Here is a 19798-nt window from a genome sequence, read left to right as displayed (position 1 = left end):
GAAAATATGACCAAAAAAAATACTTTGCCATCATTATGCAGTTAAAGCATAAACCTTTAAGAGAAGGCCATTTTGCTTCTGAAAAAATAAGAAACAAATCCACATGCAGTTAAGAGAAACTGACTACTGGAAAAGAGGGGAGATCACTGCAAGTCAGCAACACACTGGAGAATTCTTCCCCTGAACCAGAGCCTAGGTTCCATTAGCTGCAAAAATCGTGAATGAATAATAAGGGGGTTAGACTATGAACAAAAAACACTATAACCAATGGTAGAGAACCATTTCCCAAAACAATTTGCATATAAATCAACAGAAATTAGCTATTTGCAAAAATCACTTATTTTAACATCACAAAACTTCTTTTTCGCTATAACCATCTGATAGTAAAGAATATTATTTTTCCTTAAGTCATAAAGGAAGTCATTCTTTCAGAGATATCTAGCTAATCATATCTTAAAAATCATAATTAGCAGGATATAAATAAAAAGAACACTAACTACTTCCTCCCCAAGTTATTCAGTGTTCAAGTGTTCAATTCCCAATTAGTGCAGTGGGACTAATGATTTGAGCGACTCAAATCCCTGAGGGAATCAAATTATATAAACCATATAGAAATGCCTATTTCATGACATTAAAGTAAAATCTGCTTTTTATTAGTCATGAAACCAAAAACGTAAACCACTATCATTGGGGACAAAATGAAATACTTATCTGTGTACAATAATGCGTCTACATACACACACAATTTTACACACTTACTCTTCTTTGACCTTGTCTGCTTTAGATTCTTCCTGTACCTCCAGCTTCTCCGGCTCTTCCACGTTGACCTGCTTGTCCCTCTCCTGCTCCTCCTGCTCCTCCGGCTCCTCCTCCCTCAGTTGTTTCTGTGTGTCTTCAGGGGTGTCCTCAGCATCCCACGCCAGACGCCTTCTAACAGGGATGGGAGCATTTGACACACCCGGTTTCTCTGTGGTAGTTTTCTGGGGCTGTTCTTCCAAGACAGTTTTTTTTTCTTCTAGCTGTGTAGAAGGACATTTCTGCAAAGTCTTATGGCTTGTAGGATCTCTGCGTAACAAAGTAAGTTTTATTTTAAAATTCAGTAGTTTGAGGTTTCTAGCTGATACTTATTAAGTCCGTCATTTCCTTCCATGGTTCACAACTATGTTTCCCACTGATATTGCTTTGCCCAGATACTGAAGGAAAAAATCAAACTAAGAGTTCATGTTATAGAAGTTAAAGTTATAATCTATTAAAATATTCCAAAATAAATTTATGTCCTTTTACTCCTACCATCACACATATATGCCTGTACTACTGCTGACAAAACTCCCATGTATCTTTCAATTGATAAATGCATACATAAATTAGGACCCCCTAAACGGTTTAATTTGTTCAGTTACTCAATTAGGGCTTGTGCACAAACTCGTGTGTACTTATACACCAAATAAGCTAATTCAAATTTTGTATTTTAGATTAGGTTAATTTTTTTGAGTCACTGTTAAAGAACAAATTTTGTGGACTTTTAAAATCAGATGTCACCTAATTATAATTTACAGTTCAATTTGGTATGTATGATCATACTAATACTCTATGAAAACAGAAAACTATTTTATTTGATGCAAATCAATGTGCTATTCCTCTTAATAGTTTGTGTTCACTTTAAAACCTAAAATAGAGAATTGTTCCACAGAATCAGGGCCAAAGTTCCATATCAATCACAAAAATCCATTAATGAATGATAATGGATAAGTACCAATAGCTAATATTCTCTAAGTTTTTATTATTGTTGTCTTTTTGTTTTGTTTTACTTTTCAAGTTTTATGTCTACTGCTAGTCATCCCCATTTTACTCTTAATTGCTGACAAGGAATATGATAAAATCGAAACTTCCAGATTTAAATTATGCATTATTTCTACACAGGTGTGTAAAGCAAGTATGTATAGCTTTACTTTTCACAAAAAATAAACTAAAAGTAGTTAAGTGGCTGATATATTTCCACTTGACTATACAAATTTTGAGTCTTCATATCATGTTCCTACGTAATTCTATGATCCACATTACTCTATAACATACTTTTCCACCATCCACTAAGAACATCTCACCCAGCAAGATCTAGCGCTCTGATGTTGCTGCTAATGGTTCCTTCTGAGCTCGTGGTTGAGGAGACATCCCAACAGCGGTTGTTTTCAGACAGAATCTGATTCAGATGATCCCGAGAAAAATGGGTTCCCTGAACTCGTTTCCTATAAAACTCAGCCTTCTCTCGGAGTTCTTTAACCTATGCAGGAGAATTGAGATACCATGTATTATTTTAAATGCTCCTTGCAAATACCACCAAGTAGCATATCCAAGACACTGCACAAATACAGCCAGAGACCAAGGAGAAAGAAAGGCAAAAATAGCCACATACATTCATAAGGCTATGTACATTTTTAAGCAGAAATTAAAATAGTCAAGCTTAAGCACAATGCAATTATTTTACTTCAGGCCAGCAGGCAGGGAGAAATTTACAGCAGCTAAGAAAAACACTGACACCTACTTCTTTCTTCAACTGAAATTACACAAGTACTCTATGCATTATTACAATTTTTAAAAACATGAAAGCGACCAACCTCCGCATACCACATGGCATTTAGAGAAGCCTAGGGGAGGAATACAGAAACATACTTAATGACAGGTTAATGCCATAAGTGAATATTAATGGGAGTCAGTGAAATATCTTATTATTCTTCTTTCTAAATATATACCAAAACTTGTCAATCAATATTTTTTATAGTACTTTTAACAACATTTAATTTGGTAACCAAGATACCTTAACATTGCCTTGAAAACCAACGACATTCTTGCATGAGTGGAATGCTGTCCACAAGGTAACCTAATGACTATTTTCCCACCTCTGGAAGAGTACTGACATGCCAGAAAGCCCTAGCCTCAGTCTTTACTTCTTGGCTTATGTACAGCTGCTACTACCACAGAAGCGCCACTGAGACAGTCTCATGACTTCCCCCTCCAAATTCCTCAACATTCCCTTGTAATCACCCAAACCAGTAATAAATACATAATTTAAAAGACTATCACAATAATAGATGTAATAAATTTGACAAAGTTAACAGGATACCCCCAAAAATATTCTGATGAACTATATATGAGGTGACTCACATATTAATTCCCTTATATGCAAATAATATATTTTCACATGAAAAGGAGTCTCTTATACTCACTGAAACTCTTTCATTTTATACATTATACTGCCACCTTCTGACTTTCTTAAATACAATCCCACAATGTAAAAAAACTAAGTTGCAGCTTAAAATTGTTTTCAATAATCTATTTGATTTATTCTCAAAAAAAACTGTGTAACTTTTTCCTATCATAAAGACAGAGTACTAGCCTGAAAAGGCTATCTAGATGCTGTCTGCTAAAGCTGCTCTTCTCTCACTTGAAGACAAAAAAGCATATAATGAAATTAGCACTGTGAAAGCAACTGGAGAAACACATCCTCAGCTCCTTAAGGATACTACTGATGCAGAGGGAGGCAAGCACTACGTCTAATGCATCAGCCAAAGCAAAGGACAGCACCTGCCAGGGCAAAAAAAAAACCCGCAAAATGCCAATAGAATCCTATTGCTCTAATGAACCAAACCTGAAACATTCCCAAAGGATAATTCAAAACATTGTTTTCTTCAAATGTTTTCTTCACTGTCAAAAAAAATTGAGCCATATTCATTTACCATTTTTTTTAACTTACAGAAAATTACTAGTTAACGTTTTTTTCATTTAACAGGTAGAATTGAGACACATGGATTGAGTCTGAACTCATAATCAGGGTATTCTGAATACTCATAATCAGGGTATTCTGAATGCACAGGAACCTTGTAATAAAGTGCCTTGATAGAATCCAGATTTTATTTCTAATACATCCCTGCATGCTTCAAATGTATCATGGTCACCCCATCACCCGCATGATAAAATCTTCATGTCTTAGGATCACTTCCTCCTCTGAGCTCTCAAAGCTCTTCGTGTATACCCTCATTAGTACCTATTTCATTTTTCTGGAATTACTGCTTTTGTCATTCTCCCCTACTAACCTACAAATCCCTTGAGGTAAGGGATAATGCAGCCTTTCAACACTGATTCCACAAGCTGTTCCTGAGTGTGGACTAAGTGCTAGGCCTGAGCTATACGGCTGGTAGCAAAGCTAAGCAAGAAAGGGCCGGCACTCAGTGAACTCACAATCTGGTAAAGGAGGCCGACTTCCTCCTATATGATAAATCATTATCATAACACTGTATGATCTATGCCATAATAAACAAATGAGATATAAACTGAAGGAAGGTTTCAAAAGGGGGTCCTACCAGTCCTGCATTGAGTGAGGGTCGAGCAAGAAGGAGCCACAAAGAAGGCTGCATTCTATCCATGGGGGAGGACATCACTGATTGATGAATGAGAGGATGGACAAACATCCCCTCCATGCACACAGTGACCCAGTTTTATTTGACACTGATTCTTTTTAAAGAACGGATTGGAGATACAGAAATTCTGTAAAAACTTTATTCAGCTTTGTCTGTTACTGACATTTAAAACTCAGTGCTTTAAATTCACTTTATCAGCAATCTTTGTTAATAATCTTCATGCTAATGTTGCAATATTTTGCAAATACATAATTTTAAACTTCTGCAATCCTAAACTAATATGAAAAAATAGGAGGCTGATATTTTCAAAGTAAGGTGTTTGTTCTGCTAGAAAGCGTAAAAAAATCAGTGGCTTAAACTGATCCTCACAGCCAAAAACCAGAGTCACTAAAAAAGATATGAATAAGCCATGTCAAACAATTAAAGCAATACACACACCCCTTCCCAGGTCAAGTAATACAATCAGGGACATGACATACGTGCTAAAAGTGTCTTCCTTTCTGAATTTCTCTCTCTAAATTAAGAACACAACTAAATTTGTTTAAAATTTAAATGTAAAAATTCAAACTCAGAAAATTGGGGAGTAAAATAATTCTTGTTTCCAAAATTCATCCCCTGAAAATAAAGAGTCATCTTATACCTAAAAGTGCTTAAAAGTCTGTCAAATTATAGAACGTCTCTCAAAAGTGGCACTTCATCTTGAAACAAAGTCCAATTTCTGGAAGCACATTAGAAAAAAATGATCTCAACCAATGTAGTTGGGATGATAAGAAGACTACCTAAAAATCAAGGGAAAAAGGCATTAACGCAGATCCAGCAGTTAATCTGAGGATGGGACTTAACAATTGCAATTGTTGGTTATTATTAAAAAAACAACCCTTGAAGTGAGCATTTTAAAGAGGAATAGTGCCACTGGTTATAGTTTGGAGGTAACAAACAATTACTGGACCAAAAAGTCAACTACCTTAGTGTTATGTGAATATGAACTTGGGACTTGGTTTAAAATACCTAGTGACTAGATTATTTATAGATTCAAAAAGTACAATATCTCAAAGAAGAAAGAGGGAAGTGAAGACGACACATGGACTAGAAAACTACAACAGGACTTCAGGTGAGTTAACACTCAAACAGTAAGGTTGCCGATGTCCAAGCGCATTTGAAGAGTGAGAATAATATTCCATGAAATGTTAGCAGTAGGATAATGTGGGTATCCTTAATTGTTGGTACATCAAAAGCAGCCACATAAAGTATCTTCCAGGGAAAAAAATGTATATAGGGTTTAAGTAAAATATTAAATGTCTATGACCTGGTCAACTAAAACTGTTATCACCATCAGTCCTCACTAATCTCATAACTAAAAATTCTTATTCTCTTCTAACTCCAATTTGCTTTTTAAATTATTTTGACCATGAGGTTAAGGCAAACTATTCCACTAATTTAAACACTTTAAACCACCAGTAGTAATTAATAAAACACCCCAGAAAAGTCACATTACTATAGGAATCTTAAAGAGAGAAATCTTAAATAGGAAATCTTAAAGAAACATCTTAAATTAACAACAAAAACAAAAATGTCCTCTTCCATGAGGGCAGGAATAAGGATTGTTACCTTATCATGACTTCAGATGTAACAATCCTCAGAGTCCATTAAATGTTTAGATCTAAATCTTAACTACGCTAAAGCCTTGACTGTGTGGATCACAACAAACTGGAAAATTCTTAAAGAGATGGGAATACCAGACCACCTTACCTACCTCCTGAGAAATCTGTATGCAAGTCAAGAAACAACAGTTAAAACCGGACATGGAACAACAGACTGGTTCCAAATTGGGAAAGGAGTACGTCAAGGCTGTATATTGTCACCCTGCTTGTTAACTTACATGCAGAGTACATCATGAGAAATGCTGGACTGGATGAAGCACAAGCTGGAATCAAGACTGCCAGGAGAAATATTAATAACCTCTGATATGCAGATGACACCACCCTTATGGCAGAAAGCAAAGAACTACAGAGCCTCTTGATGAAAGTGAAACAGGAGAGTGAAAAGTTGGCTTAAAGCTCAACATTCAGAAAACGAAGATCATGGCATCTGGTCCCATCACTTCATGGCAAATAGATGGGGCAACAGTGGAAACAGTGACAGGCTCCAAAATCACTGCAGATGGTGATTGCAGCCATGAAATTAAAAGATGCCTGCTCCTTGGAAGAAAAGTTATGACCAACCTAGACAGCATATTAATAAGCAGAGACATTACTTTGCCAACAAAGGTCCATCTAGTCAAAGCTGTGGGGTTTTTCCAGTAGTCATGTATGGATGTGAGAGTTGGACCATAAAGAAATCTGAGCACCAAAGAACTGATGCTTTTGAACTGTGGTGTTGGAGAAGACTCTTGAGAGTCCCTCAGACCACAAGGGGATCCAACCAGTCAATCCTAAAGGAAATCAGTCCTGAATATTCACTGGAAGGACCAAATGTGAAGCGGAAACTGCAATACTTTGGCTACCTGATGCGAAGAACTGACTTATTGGAAAAGACCCTGATGCTGAGAAAGATTGAAGGCAGGAGATGAAGCAAACGACAGAGGATGAAATGGTTGGATGGTATCACTGATTCAATGGACATGAGTCTGAGTGAGCTCTGGCAGTTGGTGATTGACAGGGAAGCCTGGCGTGCTGCAGTCCATAGGGTTGCAAAGAGTTGGACACAACTGAGCTACGGACACTACTGAACTGACTGAAACCCTAACTACCAACTCATCTTAATTTTAAAAAGTCTCAGGCCAAGAGATAATCTTTCCAAAACAAGGAGCTAACAGTGGTGCAGTCAGACAAACTAATCTTGAAAAATCAATCAGTCTTCACTTGAGAGTGGAGGTCTGCAGGTTATAAAATAATCAAGTATACAATGCTACAATTCTATAAACTGACTTCATTAACAAAAATAGTTGATTTTAAAAACACTTTTAACTTTAAAGACCTTATAATTAATCCCTAAGGAGCTAGTTGGTATTTTTTTTTAAAGTAAATACACTGATAAATAATATCCAACTGATACTTCTGGTGCTATCACCGCATCATGTATCTTCAAAATGTAGTCTCTACTACTAAGTAAAACTATTGAAATTAAACTGAAGTAGTATCAGAGAAAACGTGGGTTTACTGAGTTTATATACTCACCTGATTTGGTATGTTTTCCTTCACACGTGTCCAAGCCCCAGCTTTATATAAATACTGGGCTGGGCTCAGAAATTTTGCTCTATATTCTGAATTCACCTTCCTAACAGAAATGAAATGAGAGTAAATATTTCACCATGCTGATCAGCTAAATACTATGATATTTTTCTTACAAAATACATACCCAAGCCTTTGATGTCTCCAAGGAGTAAGTTTCTTTTTAGGCTGGTTTGAGTCTTTTGATTCCATCTCTGCTTCTGATTTTAAAGGATCATCTGTTTTATTACACTAAAATGAAAATAATTTGAACTTTTCATGCTCCATTTATGTTATACATTAAAGTGAAAATACAGATGTCATAAAGTATACTTGGATACTGAATTATAATTGCTTTTAAAACTAAGATTTTACTACTAAGATAATGCAAAAATCACAAGTCAACAGCAAGTTTTGAAACTAGTCTATCTGGTTAGTTTCTTGAAGTATATAGCTCAGGATATGGTTTCATTTTCTAACAGTAAAAATTTTACATACTTGGCTAAGAAAAATGTTTTAATTATGTCAAGGTTACTTATTTAGACGTTCAACTACCTTTTAAACGTTGGTCTTACATTTTCCTTTGATATTCTAAATCTACACTTAATTGTTACAATAATTAAATGGAAGGTCCCAAAAAGTAAGTTAGCACATTGCTTTACTGAATAACAATTCTTTTTCTCTTTAAGAATATTGTAAGTCCAAATAAAAAAGTATTATACATTATTATACACATATATTATATATGATTTTTATAATCATATATAACTGTAATATCTTTGTTTTATATATATATAATTTTACTTTTAGTCATACAGTTTTCACTCTTAGAATCCATAAAATAGGTATGACATTCCAGGAGATTCAAAAACAGGACCTATCCCTGATTTACCTATAGTTTACAATAGTTTTAACCTGATGATGCAACTCAAACAGCTGTAAACTTCTTACAGAAGTAGGTGTTTGTACGTACTGAGGTAAGTCGTGTGAATTATACTGGCTATAACTTGGTATACTAAAGCTCTAGTTTAAAATAACATGTGTGTATATGTATTTCTCTCTTAATTTCCATTAAAGTATGTGTTTCTATCACCACTGTAACCCCTGAAGTTCACATTACTGTAAGGCCAATCATTTGATATTAGGCATAGCAGACTTACCTGCTATATTATTAAGCATTCGTTGCACTGTATTATACTTATTTACATCTCTGTCTACCCCCATGCAACAAGAGCTCGTGGCCCAAGAGCTGCTTAAGGCTTAGTATGGTTATAATTGTATTCTCAGTACCTACCAGTGCCTGGCTTCTACCAAGGGCTCAATGAACATTTGACATTAAGTGAACAAACAAATAAATGAACTAGCTAAAAACAAAAATCTCACATGGTGATAAGTAAAAGGAAACTTATAAAGTTGCAAATGGTGGTAAGTAAAAGAAAATGTGATATTGTAAAGTAATTAGCCTCCAACTAAAATAAATAAATTGTAAAAAAAGAATTGACAAATACCTTCTTTTCAGGAGATATTGTTTCAAAATTTCCGTTTTCCTTCAAATGACTTCTTAATTTTGGTTCTTTCACTGGGGATAAGCCCTTAAAATTTCTTTTGTATTCAGTTTCATGGATGACTGAGTTACCTTTGAATTGTGGAACAAATTTGCTTTTATTGTGGAAAACCTTAAAACAAAAATTACTTTAGTTTAGTTTTTTTGTTAAATATATAGAACTTAGAACTTCAATTGCTTAAAGCATTCCACATATAAAGTTTAATCATCAGGATACAAAAAAGGGAAAGTTATATACGACTATAATTTCATTTCACATGGCTAATTAATAGCCATTGCAACAAAAGTAAAAATAGGCAAATGGGATTATGTCAAACTTAAAAAAAAACTTCTCTAAAGAAAACAATCAACAGAGTGAAGAGACAAACTATTGAGTACAAGAAAGTACCTGCATACATCTTGTAAGGGGTCAATTTCTAAAATATTTAAAGAAATCAAGGAACTCAATAGCAAGAAACAACCTGATTAAAAAATGGGCAAAGAGGCATAAAAACAGACACATAGATCAATGGAACAGAATGAGTCCAAAAACAAGCCCACACATATATGGTCAATTAATTTATGACAAAGGAGTCAAGAATGTAAAATGGGGAAAGGGTTTCTTCAATAAATGCTGCTAAGAAAACTGGATAGCCACATGTAAAAGAATGAATCTAGACCATTATCTTATGCCATATATAGAAATTAAATCAAAATGGATTACAGATTTGAATGTAAGCCCTGAAACCATAAAACTCCTAAAAGAAAACATAGGCTAAGCTCCTTGACATGGATCTTAACGATTTTTTGGATTTGACACCAAAAACACAGGCAACAAAAGCAATCATAAACAAGTGGGACTACATCAAACTAAAACATTTCATACAAGAAGGGAAAACATCAACAAAATTAAAACATAACCTATGGAATGGATGGCACCACCAACTCGATGGACAGAGTTTGGGTGAACTCTGAGAGTTGGTGGACAGGGAGGCCTGGCGTGCTACAATTCATGGGGTTGCAGAGTCGGACACGACTGAGCGACTGAACTGAACTGATGGAATAGGAAATTTTGCAAATCATATGTGATAAAGAGTTAATATTCAAAATAATAAAGAATTCATAAAAAACTGAATAGAAAAAAAACAAGCTGATTTAAAAATAGGCAAAAGAACTTTTTTCCAAAGAAGACATAAATGGTCAACAGGTACATGAATGCATCACTAATCATCAAGGAGTAAATCAACATCAATGAGACTTTACCTCACATACGTTAGAATGGGCATTAACAAAATATAAAAGATAACAAATATTGGTGAGGATGTAGAGAAAAGGGAACCCCTGTCCACTATTTGTGGGAATGTAAATTCATATGGAAAGCAGTCATGAGGGGTCCTCAAAAAATTTAAAATATAATTATCGTATGATCCAGCAACCCTATTCCAGGTATATATCCAAGGGATATGAAATCAGTATCTCTAGATAATCTTCACTGCCATGCTCATTATAGTATTCACAACAGCCAAGATACGGAATCAATCTAAGTGTCCATGGACAGATGAATGGATAAAGAAAATGGAATATTATTTGGCATTTAAAAAGCAAATCCCTTCATTTGCTACAACACAGATGAACCTGGAGAACATATGTTAAGTGAAATAAGCCAGGCACAGAAAGACAAAAATACTACATGGTTTGATCCCACTTATAGGTGGAATCTAAAAGAATTCATAGAATAGTGGTTTCCAGGGACTAGGAGAGGGGGTAAATGGAGATATGTTGGTCAAAGGGTACAAAGTTTCATCTATGCAGGATAAATAAGTTATGGAGAGCTAAAGTATAGCATGACTACAGTTAAAATACTGTGAAAAAAGTGAAAGTGTTAGTCGCTCAATTGTGTCCTACTCTTTGCAACCCCATAGACTATAAACCACCAGACTCCTCTGTCCATGGAATTCTTCAGGCAAGAGTACTGGAGTGGGTAGCCATTCCCTTCTCCAGTGGATCTTCCCAACCCAGGGATCAAATCTAGGTCTCCAGCATTGCAGGCAGACTCAACCATCTGAGCCACCAGGGAAGAACTCAGTACTGTACTGTATACTTAAAATTTGCTAAGCGGGTAGAGATCAAGCATTTTTAAGTGTTGTGCATTCACACACACACACAAAATGGTAGCTATGTGAGGCAACAGATGTGTTAATTTGCTTGACTGTAGTAATCATTTCAGAATGAATGCATATATCAAACCTTTATGTTGTACATCAAAATTACGTAATTTTTCTCAATTATACCTCAATAAAACTGGAAGGAAAATCCAAAGGTCAACTTTCAATGCTCATTAATATGTTCTGAGTAATAGTTATTATAATCAAAATAATACTTAAGTCAAAAGAAATAATGAATCATATCTTTTCTCCCCCAAAGTTCCCTACCACTCCATTAGTTTGGCAATAGGATAAGTAAAATAGGCAGATTTTAATCACATGAAAATACACATTAGCTTTACAAAGCAACTTCGTCAGCTCTACAAGTTTTTTCCTCCTTGACATCAACTTTTTTCTTCCTGCAACAATAAAATATTCTTAATATTTTCAATATCTGACATGCATTTGTTCATTTTTTTTCCTTTGCTTACTTAATTTTAGCCTGAAGCAAGGGAAAAAATCAGGTAATTATCATGTTTCTATTTATAAATGTTTCCTTTTATCCTTATTATTCCATGATATGGTTTCCATTTTATGGTATATTGCCACTGATTACAAAGAAAGTAATGGAAAAGATATGGAGTTCAAATAAGGTGTTTAACTGCTTCATAATGCTGAATAATATACCTACACTTCAAAACCAAACAGTATATCTTTTTAAGTTCAGCATAATCTCAAGAACTTTTCTGCCATAAATTGTTCTTACTCCTTTATGTATAAGACATCCTTTCAGAAAACAAGTGTCTGATAAAACAGAAATGAATAGCTCCTTTAGGAATTTCCCCATCAACAAGCATGGAAAAAATTTCTGTCACACAACTCTCCAACCCACAGACCTGAAACTGCTGATATGCTTTAACTAACAGAGCATTTCTTTACAAAAAATTCTCTGAAGTCTTCACCAATGACAGCAATAAAGCTAACAGTAAAGGTATTTGCTAGTGACTTCTGATGCTATAAAAAGAAAATTTCTACACAATGCTTTTCACTGAAATATGTAAAAGTTGTCAATAGGGCTTTGATTTGAATTACCTCTAGCTTATATTCCATAAAAACTAAACAATCACAATTTTCAGGCTGTATTTTCTGGTACATTTTCTATCTAAGAACACTTGTGAGCCAGCAAAAGAAGTATTGATTCTATTCACTAGTTTATAAAGGGAATGTATTGCTTTAGGTTATTTTTTGTGTTCCTAAAATGTTATATATATTTCAGGTTTTTAAAAACTGAATAACAAGTAAGCCTAAATTTGCTACAATTTATAACAGTGGAAATATTATCTTAGTATAAGACGACATGTTATTGTCTTTCTGAATCTAATTATCCTCTCAGTCTTTGGGGATGCATAAAGTACACAGGTGAGTGAGAAAGAAAAGACTAAGCTTCCATGAACCTTCGGGGATATTCTGAATGGAAGTATTTCCTACTTACACCTAGGAATATGGTTAAGAACATAAATGAGAGTTAAGAGCTAAGAACTTTCTAGAGAATTATAGTAGTAAAAAATATATATATTTTAGTAATGGTAGCCCAGTACTGAAACTGTGTGAGAATACGATGAAACTTAATATCACTTCTAGTTACCATTTTAGCTTTTGAATTTTACAAACACAAATTGACAATTCTATCACTGGTCATTTGATATAAAGACAAAATTATATATCTTGTATCACCTCAACCTATTTTTTACTTATTAAATACCCAAAGCAGTTATGCCTTTCTTAGACAGAAAACTTGCAATATATTAGTCAATGAAACACAACACTTAAACACTTAAAATATAATTATCATATGATCCAGCAACCCTATTCCAGGTATATATCCAAGGGATATGAAATCAGTATCTCTAGATAATCTACACTGCCATGCTCATTATAGTATTCACAATAGCCAAGATACGGAATCAGTCTAAGTGTCCATGGACAGATGAATGGATAAAGAAAATGGAATATTATTTGGCATTTAAAAAGCAAATCCTTTCATTTGCTACAACATGGATGAACCTGGAGAACATATGTAAATAAATATGTAGAATAAAACCAACATGTAGAATATAACCAATTTAATAATTTTTTAATAAGTAAAAAAAAAATTCACAGCATGCAAAAACTTACCAGTCCTCAAGTTTTCATTACCCTGTCTCATATTTAGTATATGTGATGGATCTGGCAACAATGATCATCAGTAGCCTAGGACAGTATAATATTACTGCTATAAATCAGAAGTAACAGGATGATTTTAGCAAAACTCTCATTTTCACTTTTCTAGAACCTACCTCCAGATCTACTATCTAATTTCTTTCTATGTAAACTGCAACACTAGATTAGATAATGGCACTCAAAAATGTACTGCATCCATTAAACTACCTGATTGGCTGCAAAAGCTGGAGCAGGTTGTTTAGGGGTCTTCCAAACAAACTGCCTTTGATATTCAGAATTCCTCAAGACATTATGTGAAGGAACAACTGTCAATCCAGCTTTCTTCCGCAATAGTCTATCTAACTGTTGGGGGAGGGAAAAAGAACAGAACATTCAAAGTTATTAAAAATTTCTATTCAAACTTGTTTTTTAACTGTAATTTAAAATAAACATACATATATACAATACAATATAAAAATACAATATAAACATACAATGTAAAAATCTACACTCCTAACAAATTTAAGTGTATAGTATAGTATTGTTAACCATATGCACATTGTTATAGAGCAAACTTCCATCAGTAATGTTCCTTTTAAATTGTGACTCTTTAAAATTCCTTTCTTAATACTGTCAAGGAATTATCATGCATCCCAGCAAAAGGTAACATTTCTCAGTTTATTCCTACCAATTATTCATAAATGGATCTACTAGTAAGAAATAACAGCTCATCACCTCATCCACACCTTGCTTTTGGGACACCTCTTCCCCTGCCCATCAGACTTACATGTTACCTCCCTTGATTCCCTTGTGTCCCCTGGTTTTCCAGCACTTTTAAATGCCTCTCCGTGGTTCCAGTTAGTGGTGGACATGAAATAGGGAGGAAGCAGTAGAGTGGAGAAAACTGTGGAAGGCAGTGAGGTGCCTGCACAGGGCCCCACAGCCTCTGCTTATGTGCTTGCAGGGGCCTTCCACAGGCCAGCTATGACATAAGAGAGCAAACTGCAAGATCTTTTGAGATCCAGCCAGACCTCTCCTTTCTTTTGCATTTTGCCAACTGAGGCTGTTTTTTTTTCCTCTGGTATACAATAAGAAATTGAAAAGGGCCTAGGTATAAGTCAGCTCACCATCCCTGCCAGAAGTAATAGCCTACTCCCCTTCTCTGTCTCAACTTGATCTCTCCCTTAGGACTCAGATGCTGATATATGATAAATGAAATCCAGAGGCAGACTGTCTTCCCAATGAAGGGCTATCTGAAAATAACCAGTACAAAATGGCAACTGTTAAGAATAGAACTAATTCATAATAACTAAAGTCAACTATCACCTTATAGTCTATTCTACAGACTTTGAACAAGAAAACAGCAGAAAAAAATTAAGCAACAAAATGTAATATTACTGAAATGATAAAATTTATAGAAAATTCTATGCTTCTAAAAAGAAATACAGTGAATACACATACCCTATCATCTACGTTTTCTGAAAGAGGCTTGGTAGGATGTTTCAGCTCCACATTTTCATTAGCTGGTACGCGGTCTGCTTTTACATCTTCCTTATTTTCTACAATATCTGAAGCCCCCTCAGTTCTAGAGTCTGCAGAGTGAGATCTGGTTCTCTTGGGACCCCTGGAGGCTTCTACTGGAAGAAGTCTTTCTTGGTTAACATCTTCTGTTTGTTCTGCCTCCTGTGATTCTGGTGTTCTGGGAGCTTCAGTTTCTGGTGATAGGACCACATCATTCTCTGAGGTAGCTCCATTCCACTCAAGAGATTTTGAAATCTGTGGGTCATGATGAGGGACTCTTCTTTTCGAAATAAAACTTGGCTCTCTTGTGATTCCTACAAAATATAATATGCAAAATTAGCAGAAACCAAAGCATAAAGCCACAAAGACAACTTTGAATCACATGTATGAGAGAAGAAATGGAATGTAAAATTCACCTGAGATACACAATATCCTTCCAGTTACAGGATTTAAAAAAAAGTACAGTTTTTCAATGTAAAATCCCTAATTTTGCTTTAAAGAAATAGTAAAAGTTTGACCATAAATTTAAATTGGGGTCATGATGTTCAAGTTATCCTAACACAAGTCACTAGAATTGCAACGTGATGGAACTGGCAAGCCAGGAGGAATGTGTTGCCTCCGTTTCTAATTACTTTCCTGTGCTACTTAGCAGGACAATGGGCCCTGGTACTGTCAAAATGTGGAACTTTTCACAAAGCTTCTCTTATGCAGTGCAGACCAAGATGAGAAGGGATGAGATGTCATTATGCTAGATCTTGGCTCTATATCTGCCTTGAGCTCTTCCTGAGAAGTTAAAGAGAATGAACCCTTTGAACCAGAGCTAAGATACAATTTCTCTATATTTCTCTCTGGAAAGCAAATGCCTAAAAAACTTAACCTTCTACCCAGGTAAGAGGAGCTCTGAGATACTGCCCTAGTTTGGAGCTATTCTTTAAATAGAAAGAAGATGGTGTAGGATGGAGAAGAAAGATTAAGACTAGAAGAGAAGGGAAGGTGGACAGACAATCTGGCATTAGCTAAAATCAGAGCTCTTTAGCGTCTATCATGGATATTTTTGCCATTGGACACAAAGTCTCCACTGGTGCAAGTCTCCCCTAGACCACAGTCTTCACACTGGATGCATACATGTCTGGAGGCATATAAAGACATCCAGATGAGGGGTGCAGAAACGGCAGCTTAAAGGAATCACTTTCCAGATCCTCACTTCCATATGTGCCACTTCCTGACACTGATCTGCCTAAGGGCTTCATCTGCCATCTGTAGTTTCCCTTCTCAACGCTCCTTTCATAATCACCCTTTGCCCACTTTACAAAAGGAACACATGGCTCTCAACCACCCTATGGAATTTTCTTTAAAAATTTGTCATAGGTGGGGAGGACAAACAAAGGAACAATTCAAGAAAGCACAACTCCTGATGCGGAATATTTAACAGCAAAGAAGGCAGAAATAACAAAAGGAACAGCACCTTATTTTATCTAGCTCCAAGCCTTTTCCATCTACCTATCTTAAACTAAAATTCAAGTGTAAGATTCATTATGTGAACTGCATATATGCATATTAATGCACTTATGTGAACCAAAAAATAAAGTTAGACTTTCTTCTCATGGAAAATTCTAATTTTATCTGATTAATTTTCCAATGAGGACTGACTTTACCAATTAAATGATGAACACTTACCGTAAACTGAGCTAAACTAGCAGCTCCAAAGTTAACAAAATACACGTAAAACATTTATGATATTTGTGTATGCACAATAAGCCAGAAATATATCCTTTGATTGTACTGTTCATTACGCTTTTATTAAAAAAATTAAATATCAACTTTAAAATGTGAAGACAGATAGATTTTCTAAATTCTTTTAGCAGTTATGAAACCAAAAATACTTGAAGACCACTGCCCTAGACGTCCCTCTTTAACAGAGCAGGGCTGGTGGAAGAAGAGCAAAATGAAAAGGGAAGCTTCTCAAGTGGTCCACCCTTGTCTCTCTGCACACACTAGAAGGAAAAAGACACAGAGAATGTCTAGCCAGTTTCAGGTTAACACTGCTGCTGTTCCTTGCTAGCTTTCTACCTCCTTTTTGAACAACCTGGAGTTCCCACTCTGCCCCTCCCCCTAGACATTCCTTTCTCATTAAGGTATCATACTCCAAAGCGGCTCTGTTTCCATAGTCTCATTTCATCATCACCCTTTCAAATGCAGCTGATCTAAACTAAAATGTTATATGGTTAACCAATTCGCCAGTGTCATAATATCCCTTAAGGCCCTCAATGGGTTTAGCTTAGCTACATTTGAGAGATTTATGTTGGGATACTTAATCTAATAGAGCCTCACATTTGTGGAATTCTGGTCATCTGGAGAGGATTATGAGCACCACCCCGCCTAAGATGCAGGGACACTCGGGCTTTGAAGCCAGGCTCTGGGCAAAGGAGCCTGACAATTCAGAGGAATATTAAAAGAACCACCCACTCTAGTCCACTCTTCCCTTTGTTCTCCAAACCTAATCCTGGAAATATGCTCTTCTTACTAGTTTCCAGACTTGGCACTCCACTCTTTAAGTCTTTTCCTGGCTTCAAACATCTAAGATTGGAGGAAATTATATCCTACACATCTGCACTCTCACAGGGGTCACAGGAGGAGCACCTAGCAGTATCTGTGTATAAGCACCTAGCCCTTAACAGGAACATCTCATTCATCACTCCCAACAATCCTGTGCAAGGGGCTTCCCAAGTCCCACTTGGTGAAACAGGCCCAATTTGTCCAAAGTCACACAGCAAATGTGGATTCAAACCCAGGTTTATGCATTCATTTTAAAAAAGAGAGAGTTTTAATAAGCTTTAGAATGTGCCAAGGCCCTACGTTAGGTACTGGGCAGGAACACGGTGGTGAAGACAGAGCTCTGTTCTCAGAGATCTTATATTCTAGTAAGGGAGAATTAAGCAAGCAGGTTGAATCAAGTCAGTCTGTCTCTCTCTCCTTCTATCACACTCGGGGAAACCACAGATTTTTAATCATTTTGCCCAAGGTTTATTCAAGTTATAATGACAACTAATTGTTCAACTCACCTAATTGATCTGATCTAAGTCCAGCCCATGGGTGTCTTCTCCCCACTGAGGAATTACAGGACTCTGACAAATACGACTTTTTCCACAGAAAATTTCTCTGGTACTCACTCAACCCCTGTAATGCAAAGTACAATTTAAGTACAATGGAATTAATGAAAGTTGTTTTAAAGTATACATCAGTAAAAATCATGTCTGAACCTCTAAAAAGAGTGGAAATACTTAAGACTAATTAAACACAGAAGAGCTCCTTAATAATAGCTCCTAATATTTACCCAGCCCTGCGCTAAGCAGTTCAGTGTTATAACCTTAATCCGAGGCAGATGCTACTAGGAATGGCTACCCTTTTGCTGGATGTTGGAATCAAAAGCTTGAGCTTTGGTCTGAAAATGGGTGGCAATTTAAATCATCATCACTATAATTATCCTAACTAATGAAGTTCTCACCGAGTACACAATATTATATTGCAATAGTATGCCTAGTTCCTTGTGAAGTTTTGTAAAGTCAACCAAGAAAAGACAAATTCCCCTCCCATTCTGAATACAAACCCTCAAGATAGAAGACTGCAGGGCTTGTGGAGCACTGTGGTCAACTGTTATGTTGCGTGCTTGATCATGACAGCTACCAATCAGAAACTATCAACAAACCTTAAAGAAATGCATGATTATGAATAATGTGTTTCTTATACCCTGTCTTTAATCTCGTCAGGGTCCCACTTCTCAAGCCTTTAAAAGACATAAAATGCCCTGAAGTTTTAAAGGGAACGGGTGTTAAATGCTAAGCTGTGATGTGGTCCACAGGTGCCCCAATCTGAAGCCCCCACAGTTCTCATTATAAAGTGCCCTCTATGTACACGCCTCTGAGCACCTCCCCCGTTCCCGCCCCAAATAAATCCATCTCAAACCATCTAACTCTTCCACTCGACAACTCAGAACCGAGTGTGAGCGGAGAGGGGGCTAGGTAAGAGGAGATGAGCATCCTCCGGGATAGTGACAGGCAGCCTCGGGAGCTGACAGGTTCTACGGGGCCGGGGGGCGCGGCCCAGAAAGCCAGTGAGGCTCCGGCACGCCGCACCCGCCCCGCCTTAATTCCCCCCATCAGGCTTCGGGCCCGGGGACCCCGTCCTCACCTTGAAGCGCACCGGCATGTCGGCCTGAGCTGGAGCCCCCGCCACCCCGACAGTTAACGGGACAAAAAGCTTCGAGGGGGCGGGGCGACAACAGTAGGTTCCCAGGCAAAAGCTTCGGCCCAGCGTCCTCGACTACGCGCCGGCGCACTCCGCGATTCCCCCCTTGAGCCCTGTCGCTCTGCCTTTCCCCGCCCATTCTGAAGACTAAGAACCAATTGAGACTCCAAAAACCCCATGCCGTCATTAAGATTCGGCCAATTAGTGTCGGAAAGGAAAACGCCCGCCTCCCGAGCCAAATCCCGCGGGCTGGTAGAAGTGGCGGGCGGAAGGCCGGCCAATGAGGCTCCCGGACCCGAAGTGGGCGGGGCCCCGCGGGAGCTTCGTCCTGACGAGTTGATGGCGTCTGGTTTGTGGGCCACTCTGCAACAATGGTCTAACTGCTGGGATTCGTTGAGTCACCGACCTCGCTGGGCCCCGATTCTTGACGTCATAAACAGCACAGTGTGTTTTTAATTCCAACGTGTATGACAGAACCGAATGTTTCTTTTTATGAGGTGAAACTATTCAGGTCTGTTCTTTGGA

At 36.8% G+C, this 19798-nt stretch overlaps 1 protein-coding gene across 2 annotated transcripts in view; it reads right to left on the bottom strand.

Moving 5' to 3' along the window:
- MDM1 (Mdm1 nuclear protein) overlaps positions 1–19406 on the bottom strand; it is a 28832-nt gene extending 9426 nt beyond the window's left edge. The window contains exons 1-10 of one of the 2 annotated variants that reach the window (XM_069580957.1): positions 19217–19406; positions 18091–18205; positions 14969–15342; positions 13736–13870; positions 9130–9297; positions 7770–7873; positions 7589–7688; positions 2613–2642; positions 2103–2278; positions 760–1065 (exon numbers count right to left, since the gene is read on the bottom strand). In XM_069580957.1, coding sequence (XP_069437058.1) covers positions 760–1065; positions 2103–2278; positions 2613–2642; positions 7589–7688; positions 7770–7873; positions 9130–9297; positions 13736–13870; positions 14969–15342; positions 18091–18205; positions 19217–19234 — 1526 coding nt within the window. In that variant the 5' untranslated portion in view covers positions 19235–19406. The remainder of the gene's footprint in view (positions 1–759; positions 1066–2102; positions 2279–2612; positions 2643–7588; positions 7689–7769; positions 7874–9129; positions 9298–13735; positions 13871–14968; positions 15343–18090; positions 18206–19216) is intronic. The other variant, XM_069580958.1, reaches the window with a different exon arrangement.
- Between the last annotated feature and the right edge of the window lie 392 nt (positions 19407–19798).

The sequence above is a fragment of the Ovis canadensis genome, chromosome 3 (genome assembly GCF_042477335.2).
Source record: "Ovis canadensis isolate MfBH-ARS-UI-01 breed Bighorn chromosome 3, ARS-UI_OviCan_v2, whole genome shotgun sequence".
Lineage (NCBI taxonomy): Eukaryota > Metazoa > Chordata > Mammalia > Artiodactyla > Bovidae > Ovis > Ovis canadensis.
Note: the sequence above shows the minus strand (reverse complement) of the source record. Positions and strands in the feature narration are given on the sequence as shown.